The sequence below is a fragment of the Podarcis cretensis genome (genome assembly GCF_951804945.1).
Source record: "Podarcis cretensis genome assembly, chromosome: 1".
Taxonomy (NCBI): Eukaryota; Metazoa; Chordata; class Lepidosauria; order Squamata; family Lacertidae; genus Podarcis; species Podarcis cretensis.
In genome coordinates this window covers 100,010,345-100,034,758 of record NC_137170.1, presented here as the reverse complement: position 1 = coordinate 100,034,758, position 24,414 = coordinate 100,010,345, and the positions used below count along the sequence as shown (strand labels likewise).

Genomic DNA, 24,414 nt, shown 5'->3' with positions numbered 1-24,414 from the left:
CAACAAGTGATGAACTTATTGTTTAAACTGTCAGAGGTAACCAAAGAAAGGTGGCCTTGAGAAATCCCAATATGACTGCTTTTGCATTTGCTACTTGTTGGACAAGACAGGCAAGGTTAGTGAAATATACGTTATGCCTTTTTTGAATGAAAAAAGAATGAAATGCATAGTCTGTTACACATATTTATCTCTAAGACATCTTTTAGGTGTGATATAATTTGGGACATTAAGTTAAGATACTACAGTAAAAAAGAATAGCGGTCAGTCTTACATCTCTTTAAAATTTTGTTGGATATATTTGTTCCCCTTGCCTCCAGGCCCTTGAAATTTTTTGAATGAAGTCCCAGGGATGGTGAACATGTGGCACTCCAGATATAACAAGGCATTTGGACCCACAGAAACCCAGACTTGTGGGGTGGAGGGAGAAAGAAACCACCACTTTGTCTTGGCATAAACCCAGAATGACTTTGAAGAGCTATGCTTGATTAACTACTTGATTGATTAACTGCTTGATTAACTACTAAAACTCAAATTATGGGCTGATTGCTTCGGGGAATGACCACTTCCCCTTGTACAACTTGCAGATGTAGACTAATTCCTGCTCTGTTCATGTGCAAAAATCGGTCACTCTGCCAAAGAAATGCATGAATTTAAATTTGTCCAAACTTCTCTCCTCTGGTCTTCCTTCAAGTTGTACATACAAGCAAATAGGAACAGTACTTAACTACTGTAGGCCCAGCTAGCAGGTTAAATTTGAAAGTATTATTTTTTTATCTTTTTATCTTTAAGGAAAAAATAAAAAAGGACTAACAACTCCTCTACAGCTTCAAGTAAAATGTGCAGTACAACCCCCTGGAATTATACCAGAATACAGGTGGGGAAAATGTGTAGATGTATCTTCATACTCCCATGTCAATTTTTTAAAAAAAAAATGCATGTGGAAAGCTAGTCTATCAAGAAGATGGCATCTAGCCCCACACTTACTAATTTGTTTTTACATGAAGAAAGATTTATACTCAGAAGAGTCAACTTCACCTATGTTCTGAAGAGCTTGAACCACCTGATATTCTGAAAGGGCAGTTTGGTTCAATGTATCTAAGGTAGGGATTCCCAAACCGTGATCCACAAGCTTCATTCAGGTGCTCTGCTGCACACCTGTGAAGAACAGCAGGTGCATTGTCACCTGGAAGGTGAAGAGGACAAATTGGAAGTGACAAGAGGAAGAGGCACTTGAAAGCGGAGGAAAGGAGTAGCACCAAAGTTAACGAGGAGCTAAAATTAAGATGTTTGATATTAAAAAAAAACATACAGTACATTATAATTGCTACAACAGATAGGTAAAATCATTAAGTGGACCTCCAAGACCCGCAACAATTTTCCAGTGGACCATGGAGGTAAACGTTTGGGGACCACTGGCCTAAACTCACACAGAATCACAGTCACAGTAAGGAAGAATATGCGCATCCCTACCTGTTTTCCAGACAAATGGATGCGATTTCCTGCCTTCCAAATCAGATGTGTGTAATAATAAGAGAGCAAGCACAACCAAGCACCTTCTTGTGCTCTGCCATGCCCAGTGAGCGCAAAGCCAGCTATCCCTTAGAACCATACTTCATGAAGTTCAATCCAGATCACTTCACTATTCCTAAAATAAAGAGAAGGGAGGTGGGAAATAGAGAAAGAGTTAGATAAAGAGGAGCAGAGTCACCAGCTAACCCTTTAAATATGCCACTTGTACAGATTTTATGAAGGAATGTAGCAATCTTGTAGCCTATGGTATGGGTCAGTATAATACTATGTTCATAAGAACATTCACCTCTAAGTGGTGTCTCATATTTTCATACACATATGGCCACTTACACGTCAAAAACAAACATGTACAGTGGTACCTCAGGTTAAAGACGCTTCAGGTTACAGACTCCGCTAACCCAGAAATAGTACCTCGGGTTAAGAACTTTGCTTCAGGATGAGAACAAAAATCATGCTCCGGCGGCATGGCAGCAGCGGGAGGCCCCATTAGCTAAAGTGGTGCTTCAGGTTAAGAACAGTTTCAGGTTAAGATTGGACCTCCGGAACGAATTAAGTACTTACCGTAACCCGAGGTACCACTGTATATGATAAGAAGCTGGGATTGGCTGTATATACAACAAGACAAACATGGGTGGCACTCACTACAGCAGAAAATGTATGTGGTTTCCCCTATGCAGAAGTGACAGCCAACTTGAAGCGGGCCCTAATATTTCACTAAGGTATTTTATACAGAAATAAGTCTTACACTACATGGTTGAACTACTTATTACACACACAAAAGCACATATATCACTGGACCCTGGTAGCCCTTTTCCCTTCAAAGAAAGAGTGTTTTAACGAGGAAGCGACTGGAGAAATGGAAAAGATTCTTATTCCCTGTCTGCTTGCCACCGCCACTCTCCACTTTCACAGAATTTCTGTAAAGGCCCTTTGAGATTTGATACTCTTATTTCTTATTTACCTTACTAGGATATTTAATTTAATCCATCGCTCTAGTGGAGATATACCACTTTGCAATAGCAAAATTAATATGACTTGGGATATGAGGTGGCATCAAATGTCACTTACAGTGACTATGAAGATCTCTGCAAAGCAAAAGTGATCCAGGTTGCTAGCAGGGTTTTCTGGGTCCAATACACTACATGTGCATTTGACCCTCTACCACGTCTACAAAAGAGGACACACACAAACTTACATGACAGCTGTGTATGCTTTGTGCCATTCTCAAAGTTAGGTAAATTTGGGGCAGAGAGTACCAAAATAAATCAGGGTGATGTTTGATAGACAGAATGTCAACAAGTGCAGCTTTTCCCAGATTTACATTTCCTTACATGATACAGCTAAATCTGTTGAATTTCTGCCTGCCACACAGCTGATAAAGGCACAAGATTCTTCCAGTAGTCTTGTGCCATCCCTAAACCATGTAAAAATTGAGTTTCATGAGCTGCAAACCAGTTGTTTTGCTTTATTTATATTTGCCTAGAAAAGATAACAAAGGAGTGTACAACACTAAAAAAATACTATGAGGATAATCTTGCATAGGGATACAGTGGCCATATCCACTAGAGCAATAGCAGCATATCTTCTCTCCTTGTGACAGAATAATTATAGAGTACAAGATTGCTATGTCGGTATGTTAGGACCCATATTTGTAATAGGAAAGCATACTGCCAACTTGCAGGATGTTTCACAAAGCTGAAATACAAATGGTAGCATCTCAAACACCAAAATAAATGCATCAACAAAAGTCAATTGCTTTGTTACCAAGAACAAATTTATAAAACATTGAACTCCCTTTCCCATTCCATGCATTTATTCTGCCTGCCAGGCATTTATCTCAGATTCTAACATTTTACATTTGCTACTGGTCATTTCCCTCATGTTTTGTAGCGTGAAGCTTCATATCTCATAATACGAAGAGTCAAATATTAGGAACAGGTTTCGTTCCACAAAAGGTTAGTTGCATCATTTTTGGTGCTTTTCTTTATAGTTATCAGTTATTAAAAGCTTCTTTCCAAACTATTACATTTGTAACCTTATAAAATGAACTATTATTACTATACACAATACATGGTGTGCAGATAAGGCAAAGATAAGCCTGAAAATACCACACAAAGTAGATGTACAAAATATATAAAAAAAACTTTTTAAAAAAAGATAATTTTATTTAAATTACTCTGAAACAGTCTCTATCATGATAAACATATGCAATTATATTTATCAGATAGAGGCTACCCAAAATGGAAGTGAAATGACATTTTTATCTAACTTCATTCACATATATAGCTTAGCCAATAGCAAATGGCAATAATTTAGAAGCTATAGAGATGGTCTTGCTGGAAAAGAAGCAGCAACGTAAGTTAGTTTAGCTATTCAATGGAGCTTCTCTGTGAAAACAGTAAACACTCATTCAGCTTGAATTAGGGTCCGGGGCCTGTGCTAGGGCAGGGAAATAATTGCTACTATTATTTAAAATCTCTCCTGCACCTCCTGAAGCGGCTACATCATTGGATGGATCATTGAGAACTTTGGAATACTAACGCATTCAGAATTTCCCAGCTAATTACAATCTGAGCCCCAGCCTTACTGCAATTCAGACTCAGCCCGTACTTAGCTCAGCCCTAGTCACCCTCTCCCTTTTCTTGCAGATGGTGACAGCTGCAAGTGAAAATGTATCCCAGTGCCCATGATCCTGCTGGAGATGAATATACTACTAAACTGTTCTTCCCTGAGTTGAGCAGGTTCCTAAACTGAAAATCCCAGATTTTACTGCAGAACCCAAATCCAGTAAGAACATTTGTATATTGCTTTGTTCTCGTTTCTGCATGTTATTGAAAAACCACACTCATGCTACAATACTGGCATGCCTACTGAACACAGGGGAGGTGGCTTATGAGTAAACTTCCAACAAGCATAAAACACACACACACCCGTAGCGCCACAAATCCAACTCAATAGTGTAACATTGGAAAGTGTTGATCGCTTCTCATACCCGGGCAGTTACCTTTCCACAAGGGCTGACATTGATGCCAAAATCCAGCATCGCCTGAGCTCGGTGAGTGCAGCTTTCTCCCAATTGAAGTGCAATGTTTGGGAAACCAAAATGCTTGTTTGCAAAGCATTTTGTAAAGTACTTCCAACCTTACATATGCTTGTGAAACATGGACCACTTATAAATGCCATCTCCAACTCCTCGAAATATTCCATAAATGATGTCTCCGAAAAATTTTACGCATCACTTGGAAATACAGGCGAACTACTGCCAGTGTACTGGAAGAAGCAAAGATCACTAGTGTCGAAGCAATGATTATCTCAAGGTAAATCTAAAAAAATGTAGTATAAACACCAACAATTGGGAAACACTGGCTTGTGAGTACTCCAGTTGTAGAACAACCTTTAGCAAAGGTGTCGTGGACTTTGAAGACGCTCGAAGTTGGGATGAAAGGGAGAAACGTGCTAAGAGAAAGGCATGCTAGGCAAACCCTCACCATGATCAACTACCACCCAGAAACCTATGTCCCCACTGTGGAAAGATGTGGGGATCCAGAATTGGCCTCCACAGTCACTTACAGACTCACTGTTAAGACCGTGTTCATGGAAGACAATGGCTGGAAGGAAATTTGTGTATATTATGAGGCTGTTGCTTCTAAGTCTCAGCATATTGTAATTTCTTAAGAAAGGCAGCAAAAACAGGCTGGCGCTTTCTCTGACATGAATGTAGAGATTATATCAAGTCAGGGAAAACAGGAATAAATTACACCAGGCTGAGCCAGATTCTCATCTCTCATATGCCAGGTTAACTACTTGGTTCCAATAATTTGCACCCAAGTAAAATAGCCAGATCAGAATCACATGCAAGGTTTCCATAACACAATCTGACACACTAAATTTTTTGTCAAGGTGATAAAATAAAAACGTACAGACACCATATGCCAATCCACAGCACCATGAATAAATTGCATTAGGGGGGCCTCCAATTTTCAGATTAAAATTAAGTTACTGTGTATCTCAGCTTCCACATGCAGTAGTCTGGCTGATGAAGCAGGGAATGCTTGTGTATTTTCCATTCAGCATTCAGCAGGGGATATATATGACTTAAATGCAAACAGGTAGTATACCCTGCCATTTCAAATTCCTTTCATGCATTCTGCCAATTGATTCACTCCTTTTGCAGATGAAAATCATTAAGAATAAATGAAAATTTTAAGTTGAAACTGTGCTATGGAAACAACTTATTATTATTATTATTATTATTATTTCCACTTAACATTTCTTAACTGCAGACTGATTACAGAACAAAAAGAGGCTGGTTTGTGAAGGGCTGAGCTGCTGCAGAAAGGGGGAAAATCAGAAGGGAAAAGGCAAAGATTGTTTCTTTTTTTCTAAGGCCTGTGGATCCATGGTAGAGCATCTACTTTGCATGCAAAAGGTCATAGGTTCCATCTCCAGCTAGGACTGGCACTGTCCCTTCCTGAAACCCCAGAGCCCTGCTGCCAGTCAGTGTAGGTAATCCAGAGCTAGGTGCAGCAATGATCTGACTTACTATAAGGCAATTTTCTGTGTTTAGTAGGAAATGCTTGCGAGTTTATGTTGTATCACAAATGGAAGTCCTTTTGGGTACAAAGAGCTCACCTAAGGCAAGGGAGTTAAGAGGGCATTTTGACTGTGTAGAGAGTAGGAGTGTGCATTTGCTCAGATACTGAAGTGATGCAGCAAACTTTGAAGATATTCAGACGATAGATATAGATATATAGATATAGATATAGATAAAGATATATAGTATTTGCTCACAAATAACTGTAGTTCAACATCCATCCCTGGCTTGTATTCCAGCATCTAGGAATACCAACACATTGTGCATCATTCCTCATTATGCAAGAACTATCAGTGTGTACAGAAAACCTTAAAACAACCATTCCACAATGTGTGTCTGCAATGGATAGTATTAGGTAGATACCATAGCAGGGGCGGGGTGGGGAGGTCATTTAATGTTGAGATAAATTGCTTTGCAGTCAAAGACCTGACTCATTAAAATCTAGCAAGCAGGTTTTTGAGTCTCTTTCTTTTAGTTTTTAGTAAGATTGTGCCCCCACCTTACATCATTAGTTGACACCACCCCGGCATAGTTATGAAGAACTCTTTAACAATGTGATCCTCTACATTTACTTTCAGAAGAAAACCCCAAGGAGTACAAGAAGCCTTGTCTCCAGGTATATAGGGTTGCAATGTACAGAGGAGTGAAGGCTGCTGTAATAAATATATATCTTTCATTCTGTTGATATAATTAGGAAGAGAAAAGAAACCCACACATTTCCTACTTTAGTACCACAAACCTTGATTTTCAGTGTACGACCTGGAAATTTAATGAAGGAAGCTTTGCATTTAGAAGTTTAATTATGAACTCGGTTAAGTGGATTATAATGAAAGATATCTCTAGCAAGGGAGTCCAAACAGATGCATTACGAATACATTAAGGAAAACACCAGAGAATGAACTTTCCATCAGCAAAAAGGTTTTTAATTAAAAGAATCATAGAACAGAACTCTTCTGTGAAGTGATATTACTCTTATACTCCATTCTATCATTAGGTACTTCCAGCACATGCAAAGAAATGACTCCCAAGTTTGGATACTTTCTGAAAGCACTGCATTGTTTTTTCCATATTTCCTGATGGTGTAGATTGAGCAGGTCATTCAGAAAGATGCAAGTGAAGCCAGGCTTGTTTCATCTGTATGCAAATATATCACATTACACCGCTGCCCATATGCCTGCACTTACATAATAAAACCGTAATCAAAAGATTGGGACAGATTCCTTACACTACAGAAAATTGAAAGGCAGCACGCATAAGTGAAAATATTTGGGGAAGCGTAAATATGATACAAACAATGCTCAGAAATAATGCCTAAATAGCGCTGGAAGTGATAGCGCTGCATCTTGTACCTGCTATGCAAATGAGCAGAGAACCGGGAGTAACAAGGAGACAGTGGGAGAAGCATCGATAACATTGTTCGCAATATTATTTATTTTGCGTGTTTAGAGAGTACCCCAACTCTCGACACAAGTGATCGTGTGTCACACTAGCAAAAAAAATACAAGCAGTAAAATAACACTGAAAATAAAATGCAAGTTAAAATTATGGGGAAATGGAAGTAAATGGTTAATAAGTGGGTAAAATAAAAAGCATACACACATACACAAACACATGTGCAATATATAAAAATTAATTTGCAGATTACAAAAGTTTTTTTTCAATTTAATTATCACCAGTGTTTCTATAAAAATACAATCATGTTTAAAATAAAATCTTATGCTAAATACAAGTTGATTGTGGCCTAATCTCTTAAAGCTCAGCAACAGATTGGTCTGCTTCAGATGTAATATCAGACTATGGTTCACTGTTGCATGAATGAGCCTCACAGGATCCTCTGGCCAAGCATTTCCAACTTCCAGCAAGCATCACAATGTCTTGCTTCCCTTCTTCATTTAAGGCAAACCACAAATGGCCACATTATCTGAGCTGGCAAACTCTGACCTTTGAGTCCCCAGCAAACCAAATTCAAAACGACTTCCACACAGTGACAGAGCTTCATGCTCCGGCACCGGGGGGGGCAGAGAGCAGGTGGGGGTGGCACACGGCCCAGGGGTGTGGTCACATCCTGGGGGCATGGTGCGCCACCCATAGTGGTGTGATGCCCAGCGCGGGCAGGGGGGCAGTCACGGGATCATGCTGCCGGGCACGGTGCACTCCCCCCGCATGCCTCTTCCTCTGCCAGTGCTTCCACAATGTGTCTAGTTCTCAAATTATGAATCTTTATGACTGTCAGCCAAACAGCATGGCTATTTGCTTTCTGTTTTCAGGAACACTACTTTGCCGAGTAACCCTGTTGCTTCTAGACAATTCTAGAAGCATGGATAGGAAGTGTGCATCCCAAGTATTTGTTGTTTTTGCTGAAACAGAGTCTTGCAGCACCATAAAGACAAACAGATGTACTGTGACATAAGCTTTCGTGTAAGCTCTCTAGTCCACGAAATCTTTATGCCACCATCAATCTGTTAGTCTTTAACATGCCACAGTACTTTTTGCTGCTTAGCGTTACAGCCTTAGCTTTCAATATGTATCCTTGCTTAGAATCCTTGCATGCCGAGAAAAAGTGTCAAGTGGAAATCAGTCTCTGGGTCTCTAAATAAAGACAGCGTATGAGGGCTGCATGACCAAAGGACAATATCAATTATTTAAATTGCCTTGATTTAAAAATCAATCCACCACACAAACACAAACACCCAAAAGCCAACTTCCCATGTTGTTGGCTCTGTGGTTTAGTACTTAAACAAAAAAATGCATCAAGATGGCTTGGAAAAGGCAGGCACCTTTAACCCTTGGATATTAGCAGCAGAGCAATGCCCATCTGTCAGGATATAGCTGGTCACTGATGCTTCCATGCTCAATCCATGACCAACGTGGGCATTCAGGTGCATCATCAGGTCTCACAACAGTAACACAAAGCACCTATACAGAGCATTACTTTTTTAGGGATTTCCATCTCTGAAAAAGAAACATGTTCCCTAAATATTGTTGCCCAGAGTAACCATATGGCTTAGATGTGCAATCAAGTTGTCACCAGATACTCCCATATTATTATTCTTTCATTTGTAAGCAAAATAAAAAATAAAAATGGCTACTCCTGGAGAACTCCATCCTTTTAAACATGTTTATTGTTTGCTAAATATTCTTGCTTGAAAAGAACCGCTTATTTACCAACAACATGCCTTGTTCTCAAACAATTCAATAATTACTACTGCAAATGAGAAAACAGATCCTATAGTTGTATTGTGCTCAATTACGGTAACAAGCCTTGAAAACAATTGGGTTGTCCTTAAATTCAAGCCCGTGACCACTTTTACCTTTCAACCTCTACAATGACCGTTTCTGTAGTTTCAGAGTAAAAGCTACCGGCCCATGTGCAAGGTTGACCTTGTTCTTACCAAGATGACTAGTATAACTATGGCACACAAAGAGGAACACTGCAGATTCTCCAAAGAAAACTTTTGCAGAACCATACCCTGGCAAGGGCAATTATCTCTTCAGTTTGTAGGAGACCAGAGTTCATGTTATATCATCACTGGTCCTATCATTTTTGACCTTCCCTGCTGTCATACCCATTATAGTTCAATTAACAGAGGAGCCCTGCAGTGACTTGATGAGCATCTGCTGGCAATACCTGGCAATAATTCAATAAGAACGCACCATAGGAAGAAATAATGAGAAGTCAACTCGGTTGTTCCTTTTCCCCTTGAGAATGCAGAGCAGCTTGGCTTATGGGAAGGAGCACGACCTACAGAAAATGATCCACTCATTTCACATTTCGGATTTTAAACATGCTATTACCACCTGAAAAGATGAAAGTTTTTGTTTATTCTACCTGTACTGAAGTCAAGATGTTCCTTAGTCCTGTGACAAAAAAATCCTGTGACATAAGCATTGCTAGTACAGTATATGCTTTGTAAAATGGAAAGCTTAATTCTTAAGAATTTTACAAGCCTAGCTATACCCATTAAATGACTAGCAGCAGAACTTCTCACTGCAGATAAAATGACCAGGCTCCCTTCACTCAATACACATATGCAGAGCAAAGAGAGCATGTGCATGTATTCCTCATTAGACTTCCATACTCAATGGGTTGATGTCACGGGCAGATTTAGGCTGGGCAAGTGACATGAGGGTAAGGCACAGTCCTGTTCCTTCCTCTTTGTGCAGACCTACTTCATGTGTGTCTGATTTTCACTCAATCCCATGAACTGCTCAGGAAAATACAGGGTTAGGTATAAGTGCCTCTACTGGTTAAAACGCAGCAAAATTTGCTAAGCAGACAGGAGACTGCTCCACATTTCTTGCTAAGGATAGCTGTTCAACAGCAGTGGCAAAGCCATGTAGTGCGTGGAGTCCTAACACAGTAGTAATAGCACTACCTGGGACAGCTTCCATGGCTGTATAGCTTCTTCTTTGGCGATTACTTGTAGCCAAGTAAGATTGTCTTCCATTAACACGGGTTTAACAGTGAGTTCGTAAGTGACTGTGGAGGCCAATTCTGAATCCACATGTCCTTCCACATTGGGGACATAGGTTTCTGGGCGGGAGTTGATTATGGCGAGGGTTTGCCAAGCGTGCCTTTCTCTTAGCACGTTTCTTCCTTTCCTCCCGAGTTTGAGCGTCTTCAAAGTCCATGATACCTTTGGTAAAGGCTGTTCTCCAATTGGAGGCCAGTGTTTCCCAATTGTTGGTGTTTATCCTACTTTTTTTAGATTTACCTTGAGAGAGTCTTTAAACCTCTTTTGTTGACCACCAGCATTACGCTTTCCATTTTTAAGTTCGGAATAGAGTAGTTGCTTTGGAAGACGATAATCAGGCATCCGAACAACATGACCAGTTCAACAAAGTTAACGTTGAAGAATCATCGCTTCAACACTGGTTATCTTCTTCTTCCAGTACACTGGCATTAATTCACCCATCTTCCCAAGTGATATGTAGAATTTTTCGGAGACACTGTTGATGGAATCTTTCGAGGAGTTGGAGATGGCATTTATAAATGGCTGTATAGCACATCTGACCTCAGCCCACTCAGACCCCTCTGCTGCCACAACCATTCACTTCCCCCATCACTCTGCCCACATGAAACCTCTCCTAAAATCCCTACACTGGTTTCCTCTTCTCATTAGGATGCAACACAGATTCCTTGTCCATTATCTCCAATGCCCTCCATGGCCTTGCACCCACTCTTTGTCCACACTTAAATCCCAGTATATCCTGCTTCTCTAGCTCCATGTCATCCTCAATTGCCTGAAGGCCTGCTGCTCATGCAGAACAATTCCACCCTTTCTCTCTTGCCATCCCCTCTACCTAGAAGTGCCATGCAGTTCTTTCCCAATTGAGCACCATTTCCATTACCCTTTCCTGTTTCTTCCACTATTTTGTCTCTCACATATTAAAATGTTGATTGTAGACTCCTGGCAGCAGCAAGTTGTGCTTCACAAAATGAATATAGATTGATAGCAATGATTATGAGTCATAGAATCATAGAATCATAGAGTTGGAAGAGACCACAAGGGCCATCGAGTCCAACCCCCTGCCAAGCAGGAAACACCATCAGAGCACTCCTGACATATGGTTGTCAAGCCTCTGCTTAAAGACCTCCAAAGAAGGAGACTCCACCACACTCCTTGGCAGCAAATTCCACTGTCAAACAGCTCTTACTGTCAGGAAGTTCTTCCTAATGTTTAGGTGGAATCTTCTTTCTTGTAGTTTGGATCCATTGCTCCGTGTCCGCTTCTCTGGAGCAGCAGAAAACAACCTTTCTCCCTCCTCTATGTGACATCCTTTTATATATTTGAACATGGCTATCACATCACCCCTTAACCTCCTCTTCTCCAGGCTAAACATGCCCAGCTCCCTTAGCCGTTCTTCATAAGGCATCGTTTCCAGGCCTTTGACCATTTTGGTTGCCCTCCTCTGGACACGTTCCAGTTTGTCAGTGTCCTTCTTGAACTGTGGTGCCCAGAACTGGACACAGTACTCCAGGTGAGGTCTGACCAGAGCAGAATACAGTGGCACTATTACTTCCCTTGATCTAGATGCTATACTCCTATTGATGCAGCCCAGAATTGCATTGGCTTTTTTAGCTGCCGCGTCACACTGTTGGCTCATGTCAAGTTTGTGGTCAACCAAGACTCCTAGATCCTTTTCACATGTACTGCTCTCAAGCCAGGTGTCACCCATCTTGTATTTGTGCCTCTCATTTTTTTTGCCCAAGTGCAATACTTTACATTTCTCCCTGTTAAAATTCATCTTGTTTGTTTTGGCCCAGTTCTCTAATCTGTCAAGGTCGTTTTGAAGTGTGATCCTGTCCTCTGGGGTGTTAGCCACCCCTCCCAGTTTGGTGTCATCTGCAAATTTGATCAGGATGCCCTTGAGTCCATCATCCAAGTCGTTTATATATATATATAAAAAGTTTGTTGAGTCAAAACTCTCCTTCCTTGGAGGTTTCTAAGCAGAGGGTGGATGGCCATCTGTCATTGATGCTTAAGCTGAGTTTCCTACTTACAGGAGGTTTCACTAGAAAGATGGCCCTTGGGGTCCCTTCCAGCTCCATGATTCTATGTTTTTCTGCTTCAACAATATTTCATTATGTTCCTATTATTTTATGTAATTGTATTTTGTATAAATTATAAAAATAAAATAAAACATGTTCTATTTTCATTGTTTACATTTAAACAAAACATTTAAATAGCTACCTTTCTACTGGTAGGGTGGGGGGCATGGGCATAGCCAGGATTTTTGTTAGGAGGCAGGCTTTTGTTAGGGTAGCAGAACCTCAGATTTGTATTGATTTTTACTTATTTTGGGCCCCCCTTGGCTATGCCTCTGGAGGACCACAGGAAGGAAACAAGGTTGGAAGGGGACCACGGTCAGGAAAAGTTTGGGAAACACATGATTCTCCCACTCCCCAATTCATTCTCACAGCAACCGTGTGAGGTAAGTCAGCCTGAGAGCTGGTGGCTGGCCCAAGGTCACCCAGTGAGCTTCATGGCTGAGTGGGGACTAGAACCCAAGTTTTCCAGGTCTTAGTCTAACACAGACGAGAAGAAGAAAGATGGCTGTGAAGAATAACTATATGAATTGCCAACACTGCACAGAACTGAAAAATAAGTCCAATAGCCATATAACATTCCAAACACTTTTCTGGTATGATTATTCAACTTGGCCAGTTACTGTTTAATCATTATGTACGTTGATACATCGTTGGTGGCGTACTTATTATATTGTCATAATTTAGTGAGATGCTAAAATAATAATTGAAGATGGGAGTTTAGATTTCATTAAATTCACTGGAACCGGGAGTGCATTCCTTAGTTTAATTTGATTTAAATGTATGGCAAATTAATTTCCAATCAATTCTGTAATAGCATTTTAATATTTATAAGAAATGTTCATTCTTGTTTTAAAGGGCAGTTTGATTTTGTCTTATTTAATTTGGCCTATCATTGGAACAAGACATTCAGTTTCCTGCTCTAACGTAAAACCTAGAGTTGATGCAATATGAAGCAATAACAGCACCTGTCATTTACACCGTGTTCTAAAACAGCTTTTCATCAGCAGGATCCAAAAGTGAACTCATTACAATGAACCTGCAGAACAAAAATCACACAAAACCACAGTAGAGAGAAGGATTAAACCTTTCCTTTCCTTTCCTGCTTTATCAGCCTGCCCATCTGCTCAGAATATCAGCCTTCCTTCATCTTCCAACAACATGTGCCCTTTTTTCAAAGTTCTGCAAAGCTTTTCTACAGCCTGTTTCCATTTGCAAACATGTTGGTGGAGTTCAGATTTGTAAGAATTCTCACTTTGAAAATCCCTGCTTGTTGACATTGGCCAGAAACTTTCACTATACTCTTTCCAGCACCTCTTTAAAGCATTTTTGTTTCAGTTAGTATACCAAGATGCACAGGTGCTGATGCGTTTTCATTTTTTATTCCTAATTTTAATTACCTTTTTAAATGTTTTTAATTATTTCTTTCTAACTGCTTTATATTGATAATTTTTTATTATTTCTTGCAAACCACCTTTTGGTTTTATTACTATCAAGCAGTATAGAAGTTTTGCTAGATAAATAAAATTAAAAGACTTCTCCAACTCAGCAAAGCAGTAGCAGGGTCTTCTGCATCCTCCTCCTAATAAAGTGAGGGCCATGTTCATTTCTGGATGCATCCGACTGGGAAACAATGTGTGTGAGTGCACAGCCAGTTCGGAAAGGATAGTAGCAATCTTACATCTGTTAAAGACATTTTTGTTCAAAGCCTCAAAATAGTACGGAATCATATGCTATTGAATGAGTTAGAGCTATATTTGTTACACGATTTTTCTTCAATACATGAACCTCAAAGAGCATTTTAGAAGTGGGCTGCAATTGCTCAGGGTTGAAGAGAGAGAGATTGATTCTTAAGAAATGGCAAATCTATCGCATCCCACTTTTAAAAGATGAGGATGTCGCCATGCCAGAAATTGCTTCATGTGAGCACCTTATTTGTAAGATTAATGTCCAAACAGAAGATTTTCTCTTACATACAGAGAAGCAGACATGCTGAAGAGGTTTACTTGCTTGCCATTCTTCACCTTTCTCCTTTAACAGGAGTCCTTGTGTTCTGTTGCCTTTTCAAAGATTGGGGTTTATACAGAAGTATCAGGTGAAGAGAGAATACTCTTTCTAAAGATTCAGGTGTTAAACAGTGATGCTTTCCTAACTAGCAGTTTTGAGAGTCTTTGACAGCCAACCATTCCCATCTTCATCTCTTGCCATTAGAGATAGTGGGAAATAGTGTCTATGGGAATGGGCCTCAGCTCAGGGACAGAACTAATGAAGCATCTCTCTCCAAGACCTGGAAAGCCAGTGCCATTCTGAATCACTAATAATGGTCTAAATGGACACAAGACAAATTTCTGCGCTCCCTAAATCAACTAACCTAACTAAATTAAAAGAACTATGTAGGAGCTGTACATGTTTATAAAACTGCTTTAGCTATGTCTTAGATCAGGGATAGCTAACCCTCCACCCAGATGGACAATAATGCAGGTTGCAATCCAATAATATCTGGAGGTTGCCTACTCCATCTTGTATTTTTTTCCTTCCTCCCTTTTCTTCATGTTCCACATTTGTATCCTATTTGTATGGACAACCTTAAATAAATAAGTAGTTATATGGGGGGGGGGTTAAAAAAAAGTTCAAAATGGTACTTAAACCTGTTTCATAAGAAACAGAAACGGGAGTTATCTAAAGGTGTTAATGGTATGTACATGTGGACCCTTTTTGCCTGATGCTTTGTGCCCCAGGCTTTTTAGACTCATCTACCAATGTATTTGAAACCAAAGAGGCACATTGCTTGCCAGATGTGAATTTTTTCAGCTCACCTACCCCACTACAGCTGCAGTGAAACAGGGGTGGGGAACCTGTGGACTTTCGGCTCCAACCTCTGTTCCAGCTAGGATGATAATGGGAACAGTCTTCAAAAGCATGAATCAGGGATGATGGACTCCAATAGCATCCAGAGAGCCACAGTTCACTATGCCTGCAATAGGAGGATACTATCTCATTGCCAGGGTTGGAATAAGATTCAACTGCCAGTCATGTTGGCTTCTGTACAAAGTGTGGGAATGCTGCCTTGACCTTCATCTCAGGCAGCAAAATGTCTTGGGCCAGCTACAGCTACTAACTATTTTATTTACCCCGTTTCTGATATGTTTTGTGCAAACCACAATACATTGTGTAACTGCACTGCAATAAGTCTTCAACAAGAGTTCACAGATCAGTACAAATATATGTATTTTCTCCTCCTGCTTTCAGTTCTTTAGATCCAAACCATTGTTCCCAGTGCTGCCAACCAAGTGTTGAGGAAGTTGAAAGAAAAAAAAATGCCAAAAAAATAGTCTGCTCTATTCTTTCACAGCAGTCTGATCTGTAGAAGTCATTGAGTGAAGGTTTTCAGGGCAAATGAAGGTTTCCATAGCATGGAGATAAGCATTGTTACCTAGAGTCCATAGAATAAGGAACTTTTAAAGACCAAAAAGTGGAATGAGTGAAAAAGGCAGCCCTAACTGTTCCTACTTAAAATGCTTCATGAACAAAGTTGCATTTAGCCAAAGCAAAGCAAGCAGCAGAACTCATTATCTGCTCATTAAGTTTGAAGAAGTTGTTCAATTGTTAACTTTTTGAAAAACCAGACCATACTTACTGATACTAGAATCACTCCTGTACCCACTATTAACTTTGGTGCGTATAACATCAAAAGGGGGGGAAAGGTGGGAAACATTTCAGAGAATTGTGTTGCTTTTATTTTATAGCACTTTAAACCTATTGTTTTAATTCTGCTATATTAGATTTATTTATTTTTTCATTATATACCTGAATATTGTTTTTATTCATTTTACATGATGCCTCAAGGCTTGGAGAAGGTGAAGAAAGAATATATAAATAAAAATACACAGCATATCCATTCAGAAAGGCGCATCTGTTAAGCACTGCACATGGGATGGTAAAGCTGCAGAGAGCATTCATATTTTCCCAAGACTTCCGACTCACAGCAGTCAACTTTGCTAACATATGAAACTGCTGCACACTCGGTCTATCAAGACTGTTTGGCCTATCAGGTCCTGTACTGCTGCCTAGCTAAAGCTCTCCAAAATGTCAAGAGAAATTTTAATTGGAAGATTTAAACTGAGACCTTCTGCAGTGGTTGCATGTGCTCTATCACTAAGCAATGACCCTAATTTTCCAAGGGTTCACCATGGAGGCACCATGGAGATTTGATGCAACTCAAAAAGCATAAAGCTTCCCTACCAAACTACACATTGTTGAACTAGTTGCATGCAACTAGTGGCCCCAGATGGGGATAGGTCTTGAACTCTGCACTGGGTTCATCAATTACCGGTACATTCACAGGAGATGGTATAAGCATCACAGTGCATATCTACATTAGGAGCACGCATGGATATATTGGTGGATTAGGGTAACAGTCTTTGAAATCATGACGCTTTCAGTGATACAGTGAGTGACAGGGGGAAAGAATAAGATTTAAGAGAAGAGCTTCCTTTTCACATTATGTCTCCAATCCATGCACAATATGCATACCCAACAGCCATGCCTGCATACATAGAGCCCTCTTAGAACAAAGTTCAGTGACAAAGAGGGGAAAGGGTGTAACCCCATCCTATCTCAACATCTCTCCTGAATGTCTGTTCAGCACAATTACTGCTTTTTCTAAGGGAAATTCAGAAACACAGCCCCAGCAGCTAGATTGGGAAGATGAACTTTAAACACTGCCTCTATCCAGCTAGCTTTTTTAAAAAAAACCAAAGATTACATTTAACAGCCAGTCAGCCCATCTGTCACTATAGTCCAGACAACATACCGTATTTTTCGCTCCATAGGACGCACTTTTTCCCCTCCAAAAATGAAGGGGAAATGTGTGTGCGTCCTATGGTGCGAATGCAGGCTTTCGCTGAAGCCTGGAGAGCGAGAGGCATCGGTGCGCACCGACCCCTCTCGCTCTCCAGGCTTCAGGAAGCTATCTGCAAGCCTTGCAAGCCCGGCGGGAGTTCCCGCGAGCTCACGAGGCTTGCGGGCAGCAGCCTGCAGCCCCAGCGAGTGTCCACAAGCCTTGCGCGCCTGGCGGGAGGTCCCGCCGAGCGCACGAGGCTTGGGGCGGCAGCCTATTGCCCGAAGCACAGGGAGCCCTTCGGAGGGCTCCCCGTGCTTCGGGCAAGTGTCTGCAAGCCTTGCGTGCCCGGCAGGAGCTCCCGCCAGGCGCACGAGGCTTGGGGCGGCAGCCTCTTGCCCAAAACACAAGGAGCCCTCCGGAGGGCTCCTCGTGCTTCAGGCAAGTGTCTGCAAGCCTTGCGCGCCTGGCAGGAGGTCCCGCCAGGCGCGCGAGGCTTGGGGCAGCAGCCTGTTGTCCGAAGCACAGGGAGCCCTCCGGAGGGCTCCCCGTGCTTCGGGCAAGTGTCTGCAAGCCTTGCGCGCCCGGCAGGAGCTCCCGCCAGGCGCGCGAGGCTTGGGGTGGCAGCCTGCCGCCCGAAGCACGCGGAGCCCTCCGTAGGGCTCCCCGTGCTTCGGGCAAGTGTCTGCAAGCCTTGCGTGCCCGGCAGGAGCTCCCGCCAGGCGCACGAGGCTTGGGGCGGCAGCCTGTTGCCCAAAACACAAGGAGCCCTCCGGAGGGCTCCTCGTGCTTCAGGCAAGTGTCTGCAAGCCTTGCGCGCCTGGCAGGAGGTCCCGCCAGGCGCGCAAGGCTTGGGGCGGCAGCCTGCCGCCTGAAGCACGCGGAGCCCTCCGGAGGGCTCCCCGTGCTTCGGGCAAGTGTCTGCAAGCCTTGCGTGCCCAGCAGGAGGTCCCGCCAGGCCCGCGAGGCTTGGGGCGGCAGCCTGTTGCCCAAAGCACAGGGACCCCTCCGGAGGGCTCCCCGTACTTGGGCGAGTGTCCCGCCGGGCGCGCGAGGCTTGGGGCGGCAGAAGGGTCTCCTTCTGTTCCTTCTCCAGGTTCGCTGAAGGGCGATGCCCCTTCTCCCTCTCTGCGCTGGGCAGAGAGAGAGAGAAGGCGCAGTGCTCCTTCAGCGACGCGTCTGTCCTGGCTTCTGCTTTAGCCCTGCACCGCCTCTTTGGGCAGGGGGAGCCTTCATCCCGCTGCCCTGAAGAGGCTTGGCGCGGTTACCCCAGAAGCCAGAACAGCCACACGGTATCCCAGAAGCCAGATCCCTCTTGCTGTTCTGGCTTCTGGGGTTCAGAATAATTTTTTCTTGTTTTCCGCCTCCCAAAACTAGGCGCGCCCTATCGTCCGGTGCGCCCTATGGTGCGAAAAATACGGTCTATAAGGCTTCAGCTGGAGTTATGTACTTGCAGAGCTAAGCAGTTGTAAAGCTAACTCACCAAGACGCTTGGAGCTCTCCAAGGTCCTGCAGTGCTCTGGAAGCTCTGAACTCCTGATGGGCTTCTGACTGGCTTCCACTGCAAGCCTAGGGTTCTCACAGAACAGGACACCAAGACAACATATCTAGAGTTCCTAGATGATCTCCTATCCATGGCCAAACATCCTTCATTTCAACACAGTTGCTGCATCATATGCTATCAGACCAAGCTGCAGGATACATACACAAAAACCCTTCTCCCAAATATTTATCAAGTAAAAACCTATATCTGTACAACAGTTTCTTAAAAACTGGGTTTAAAAGAAAGAAAAGCACTCTTGCCACAAATGTAAAATAAAATAAAAATCTAAAGACACAGCCAGCCACACATAATCTTTTATTTAATTATAAACTCGGATAATTACTGGGCAACAATACCTCATCCTTAAGAGTCACTTGATATCCTTTTATGTTTTACAGCAAACATTCTTTTCTCCATCCCAATTTAAGTTCCAAGGCAACTCACACTAGAAGCTTCATCAAATCATTCTGGGACACAAAGCCGCTTTTTCTTCTCCTAGCAGCACAGCCTTCTACGGAGTTAACATATCCCATGGCAATCCAAGAAATGAGGATGGAGGACATCAATAGAACATCTGTACCAGTCCAGTGGCTGTAGATACATTGAGGCTGAAGCACCAGGATTATTAACCCTCAAACAATGGACATACCCAGCGGCGTAGCGTGGGTTGTCAGCACCCGGGGCAAGGCAAGTAATTTTCACCCCCTAACCCGGGGCAAGGCAAGTAATTTGCGCCCACTAACCTGGGGCAAGGCAAGTAATTTGCGCCCCTAACCCCTAACCTGCCGCCGCTGCCAGCTTCTTCTTGCTGCTGCCTGGGCTGGTCGGATGTGGTTCTCTCCCGCGCTCAGCATTGCGCTAGGCGGCCGCTGCACTGTCCCTCCCCCAGATAGTCCCTCCCTCGCTCTCTCTCCGCTCCAGACCGCAACGCACGCCTGGCATCCTCCCCCTCCACACTGGGCGGCGACCCGGCAGCTCGGATCGGATTGGCACAGCCAGCACTGTGAGAGAGAGAGAGTGAGTGAGCCAGGTAGGGGCAGAGAGCTGCGAGCGCGCCCCCCCCCAAATGTTGCGCCCGGTGCGGCTGGCACCCCCTGCACCCCCCACGCTACGCCACTGGACATACCACATGGGTTTTGTAGGAAAACTCAGCAAGCATTTTTAAAAGTCATGCAGCTCACTTTCTATCTTAACCCTTATACAATGTACTACTATCTCAACAGTGTTTGTGGCAAGATTTTAAGGGGCCCGCAGTGGATCCTTTTAAGCCAGGGGTGAGGAACCTGTTGCCTTCCAAACATTGGTGGACTACGTCTCCCATGATTCCTGATGATTGGGCATGGTGGCTGGGGCAGATGGGAGTTGGGACCGAACAACAGAGGGGCCACAGGGGCTCCCCAGCCTTGTTTTAAGCTGAAAGAACTATTCAAAGTAAGAATACTCCCTGATCTTCTAGGGCGATTCATGCAGTAATGGAGGCCCTACTGGGGTGGTGCAGGAGCTCATCCAATGGACACCTAATCCCCACTCACCCGCCCTGATGAAGCCAATCCTTAAGTGCCATGTTTACATTCTAGTTTAGGTCCTTCCCTCTTCAATGAATGAAGCAGCAAACACTAGTTGCTTCAGACACCTTGTGAAGACTTATCTTTTTGCCCTGGCTCTTCCTAATCCCTGGGATTGGACCATGTTTGCATCTTCTGGATTTCTGTTCGATCTGCCTTTATATCCATTTTATGTGCTTTGTGTTTCACTGGTTTTAGGTTGTGTTTTTGTTTTAGTGTTTTATGATATATACCTGCTTGGAGATTTTTGAAATATTAAGTGGCATATAAATGCAAATAAATAAATAAATTCTCTATATATTTTTTTAAAAAGTAAAGACCATCAAGGTTATCCTCTTGACTCAAGGAAGGACTGGCCTTACATGAACCCATAACAGATCCGATCATCAGTGAGTTGGCATCACCAGTCATGTATTATGGCCTGTCAGTTACTTTTCTCATCTATCCACCCAACCTGTTTTTGCCATCCCAGGCAGGCAACAAAGCAAAAAAAAAACCAAAACACAACCTCAAGGCTTGCTAAGCACCTGATAAGACAGTGTATATATGGGGCTTGGTGGATCACTAACTCTTAACAGTTCTAGTTAGAACAGATGTTGTTGGACTCCCATCAGCCTCTGTCAAGCATGCTCGGGCACCATGGAAGATGGGACTTGTAGTCCAGCAACATCACTCCTGTCAGCCCCAGCTAATGGTCAGGGATGATGGAACTTGGTCCAGCAACATCTGGAGGGCCACAAGCTCCCCATCGGTGTTACAGATACTATACTGCAGTGCAAAGAGAGAGATGAACTGCAGAGGTGGGTTCTGCAGATGTCTTGAGAAAACAAACCCAACCACATGCCACAGAGGAGGCTTGGCTTAGCTATAGAGCCACTGCTTCTGATTGTGCATGTAAGAGATGGAAATAAAACTCTCAATTAATTTTGTTCCACTTATTTTCAGGAATCTCTGCTGCTTTTGCTGCAAAACAGAACTCCGGGCAGCATTCTGACAGGGCTGACAAGTGGAGTACTCCACTCCGGTGGCGCTCAACCTCCCACCCAGGCTCATGGGGACATAAATCACCTCTTTCCACTGCAGTCCCAGTGGGACTGTACATATGCATCTTTTTCATGTATTTATTATCAGGATGCTGGGGTTATTTATCACTTCAGCCTGAAGACCTGCCCTGAATTGCAGAACTGCTACACATGCCATAAGGTAAGCCATAATGCTGAAAAATGACTGTTAATATTATGGATGGTTCTAGAGCTCTCCCAGTTTTCAGTTTTAATTTCAGTAACACATTTAAGAGGATTCTACTTAAGGGACACAAGTTCTCAAGCTGACACACAAGCCAAAACAAATAAGAGGAAAAAGTTCTCTAGCAGCTCAATTGTTTCCCTCTGAATGGACAGTTGCAAGGGGATGGGGGAATGACTAAGGCAGAAATGATTTAGAAATGCCAATTCCATCCACAACTACATACCATTTTGGGGGGGGAGGGCAAACCCCACACATTTTTTTTAGCTATTCCAATCAATTGCAGACTTTCGCCCTGTGCATTCTGAAATGCTTGTCCAGGGGAAGGGAAAAATTTATGTGCGCATATATTTCCTTCAGTTCTCCTGATTAGAGCTTGATTGATCCAATGCAGACGGTGGGAGCTTTATTGACAACCTCAGGTCTGGAACTTGCCATGCCATTCATACTGCCATGGAACAGAAGGAGGGAAGAAATCTGATTGATCATCAAGCAAGCCTTCTTTAAATAAATAAAATAAAATGACACAGAGCAAGGCAGCTGACTCAGACAGGTGACTTGAATTATTCTAGCAGATGATGTGGGTGTGAGATTTTGACCAGCTTCGGCCCATCTGAAGCTGATACAGATTCATCTTATCTTGAGCCCAAGCAGAGTAGTCCACACAGTAGAAGGATAAGCAGTATGTGCCACATTCTTAACTTTATTTACACTTCTATGCTGAGAGAATCCAAACATGCATCTTGCCTCTGTGAGAGCAGAGAAGCAACTGTCTCTCTAACAAAGAAACCGAGAGAACACTGAAAAACAGGAAACCAGTGTACGTCACATCCAGTCTCCCATTCCCGTGGGAATCCAACAGTAACTTGGACTGTGGAATGCAAAACAATGTCTTGTGACTGCAATTGCTGCTCAGTGAGGGAAATAGAAACCAACAGTGGGATGTCAGAAAAGGACAACAAATTGGTCAGTTATTTGATTTATTATTGGTGCATTTTGAGGGCAGATTTTCTACTGCTGGTTTCAAAATAATTCGACTTTAGATAGTATGTATTGTGATGGGGGGGGGATTTGCTGCTCTTTCAGACAGCCATGAATTTTTAAAAAGCAAAACAGAAATGTTACCAATGAAAAAATAATGTGCAGGAAACCACTTCCCATTGACTAGCACATCATCAGGGTACTGTCCAAGAGATGATCCTGTAATGATCGCCATCTCTCAGTCAACAGTTTACAGTTTGCTTAGTTTATTGTCTTGACCATAGGTCGCAGCCTCCCTTCGACGGGGGGGGGGGGACACATAAAAACATTTAAAACCACACCACCAGCTATCCATGGCAACCTACGGTATATGCCTTATTGCTGGTGTAATCTGTTAAGTGCAGGAGTTCAACATGACAGCCCTCAGAGCCACATTCCCAGGGAGAGTTCAAAAATGAAGGCCACAGTGTTGATCCATTATTACACTTACACACACACACACACACACACACACACAGAGAGAGAGAGAGAGAGAGAGAGAGAGAGAGAGCGCACAAACAGCAGCAGTACATAGCATAATACTCAGTTTATTAATACTGCATGACTACAAGCTTGTGCAGTTATTTGAGGTTAAGCATTACTGAACTCAGTGGTGCTTACTTCTGACTGCATAGGATTAATTTATAAAACACACCAAAATTTAGCAAAAGATTAGCTTTTAACTAGAAGTGCAAATAAACTGGGGAATAAGTGTCATACTTAAATTGCCAGCATGAAGTAAGAACCCCATCAAAGGAAAGGAGAGAAGTATCCAGCTTCTGTTTGAATATTTACCTCCTAGGTCCAGTTTGCACATATCAGTAAGCCAAACTGTGGCTTAGCACGAGCAAACGTGTGGGCTCTAAGGGAGAAGGCTGTTGCTGCTTTGCTCCTCCTGCAGTGCTGCTGGTGCTGAACTGATGTGAGCTAAGCCATGGTTTTGACAGTGTTATGTCCAACCTGGGCTCCTGGTTTATATTCCCCTGACAACCCATGAGTAGTAAGCCACAGAAGAAACTCTGGCTTTCATTGTTTGTCTGGAGTGAGAAAAACCAAGACCCCAGGTTCAGATGTAATGCAAAGCCAAGCAATACTTAACAGTAGTGTGACAGCCAGGATCTGAGGAGGAGCAAAGACACTCTCAAAGATCTGAGAATAAAATGAAAACCTACAAAGTTATCCAGCTACAAGCTTTGGATCAATCCCTTCATTCCCTCCATATCTGCACAATCCAAGAAGACATATTTAAGACTGTGCTCTGCTGGCCCTACACACTGGTGCAACTGAAACAACTCCCCCCTGTTTGTTGCTCACAATTTTGATTGCAGTGAGCATGCAAAAGCCACACACACACACACACACACACACACACAGCCAAGATGATAAAACAGAAACTCTACCTGTCCAATTAACCAATGGTCAAGGGAGTTAATGGGTGGAAACTAATGGTATGCTAGACTTTGATTGCAATCTATCGTCTGGCACATGCTTACTGAGTAACATGTGCAAGTCCTTCAGCCCTCAATT

The 24,414-nt window shown here is 42.7% G+C and overlaps 1 protein-coding gene across 7 annotated transcripts in view; it reads right to left on the bottom strand.

Moving 5' to 3' along the window:
* The window catches only part of THSD7B (thrombospondin type 1 domain containing 7B), a 452,267-nt gene that overhangs the window by 295,417 nt on the left and 132,436 nt on the right, over positions 1 to 24,414 (bottom strand). For all 7 annotated transcript variants that reach the window (XM_079993005.1, XM_079993004.1, XM_079993009.1 and 4 more), the window contains one exon: positions 1,471 to 1,645. In XM_079993005.1, the coding sequence (XP_079849131.1) occupies positions 1,471 to 1,609 (139 nt within the window). In that variant the 5' untranslated portion in view covers positions 1,610 to 1,645. The remainder of the gene's footprint in view (positions 1 to 1,470; positions 1,646 to 24,414) is intronic.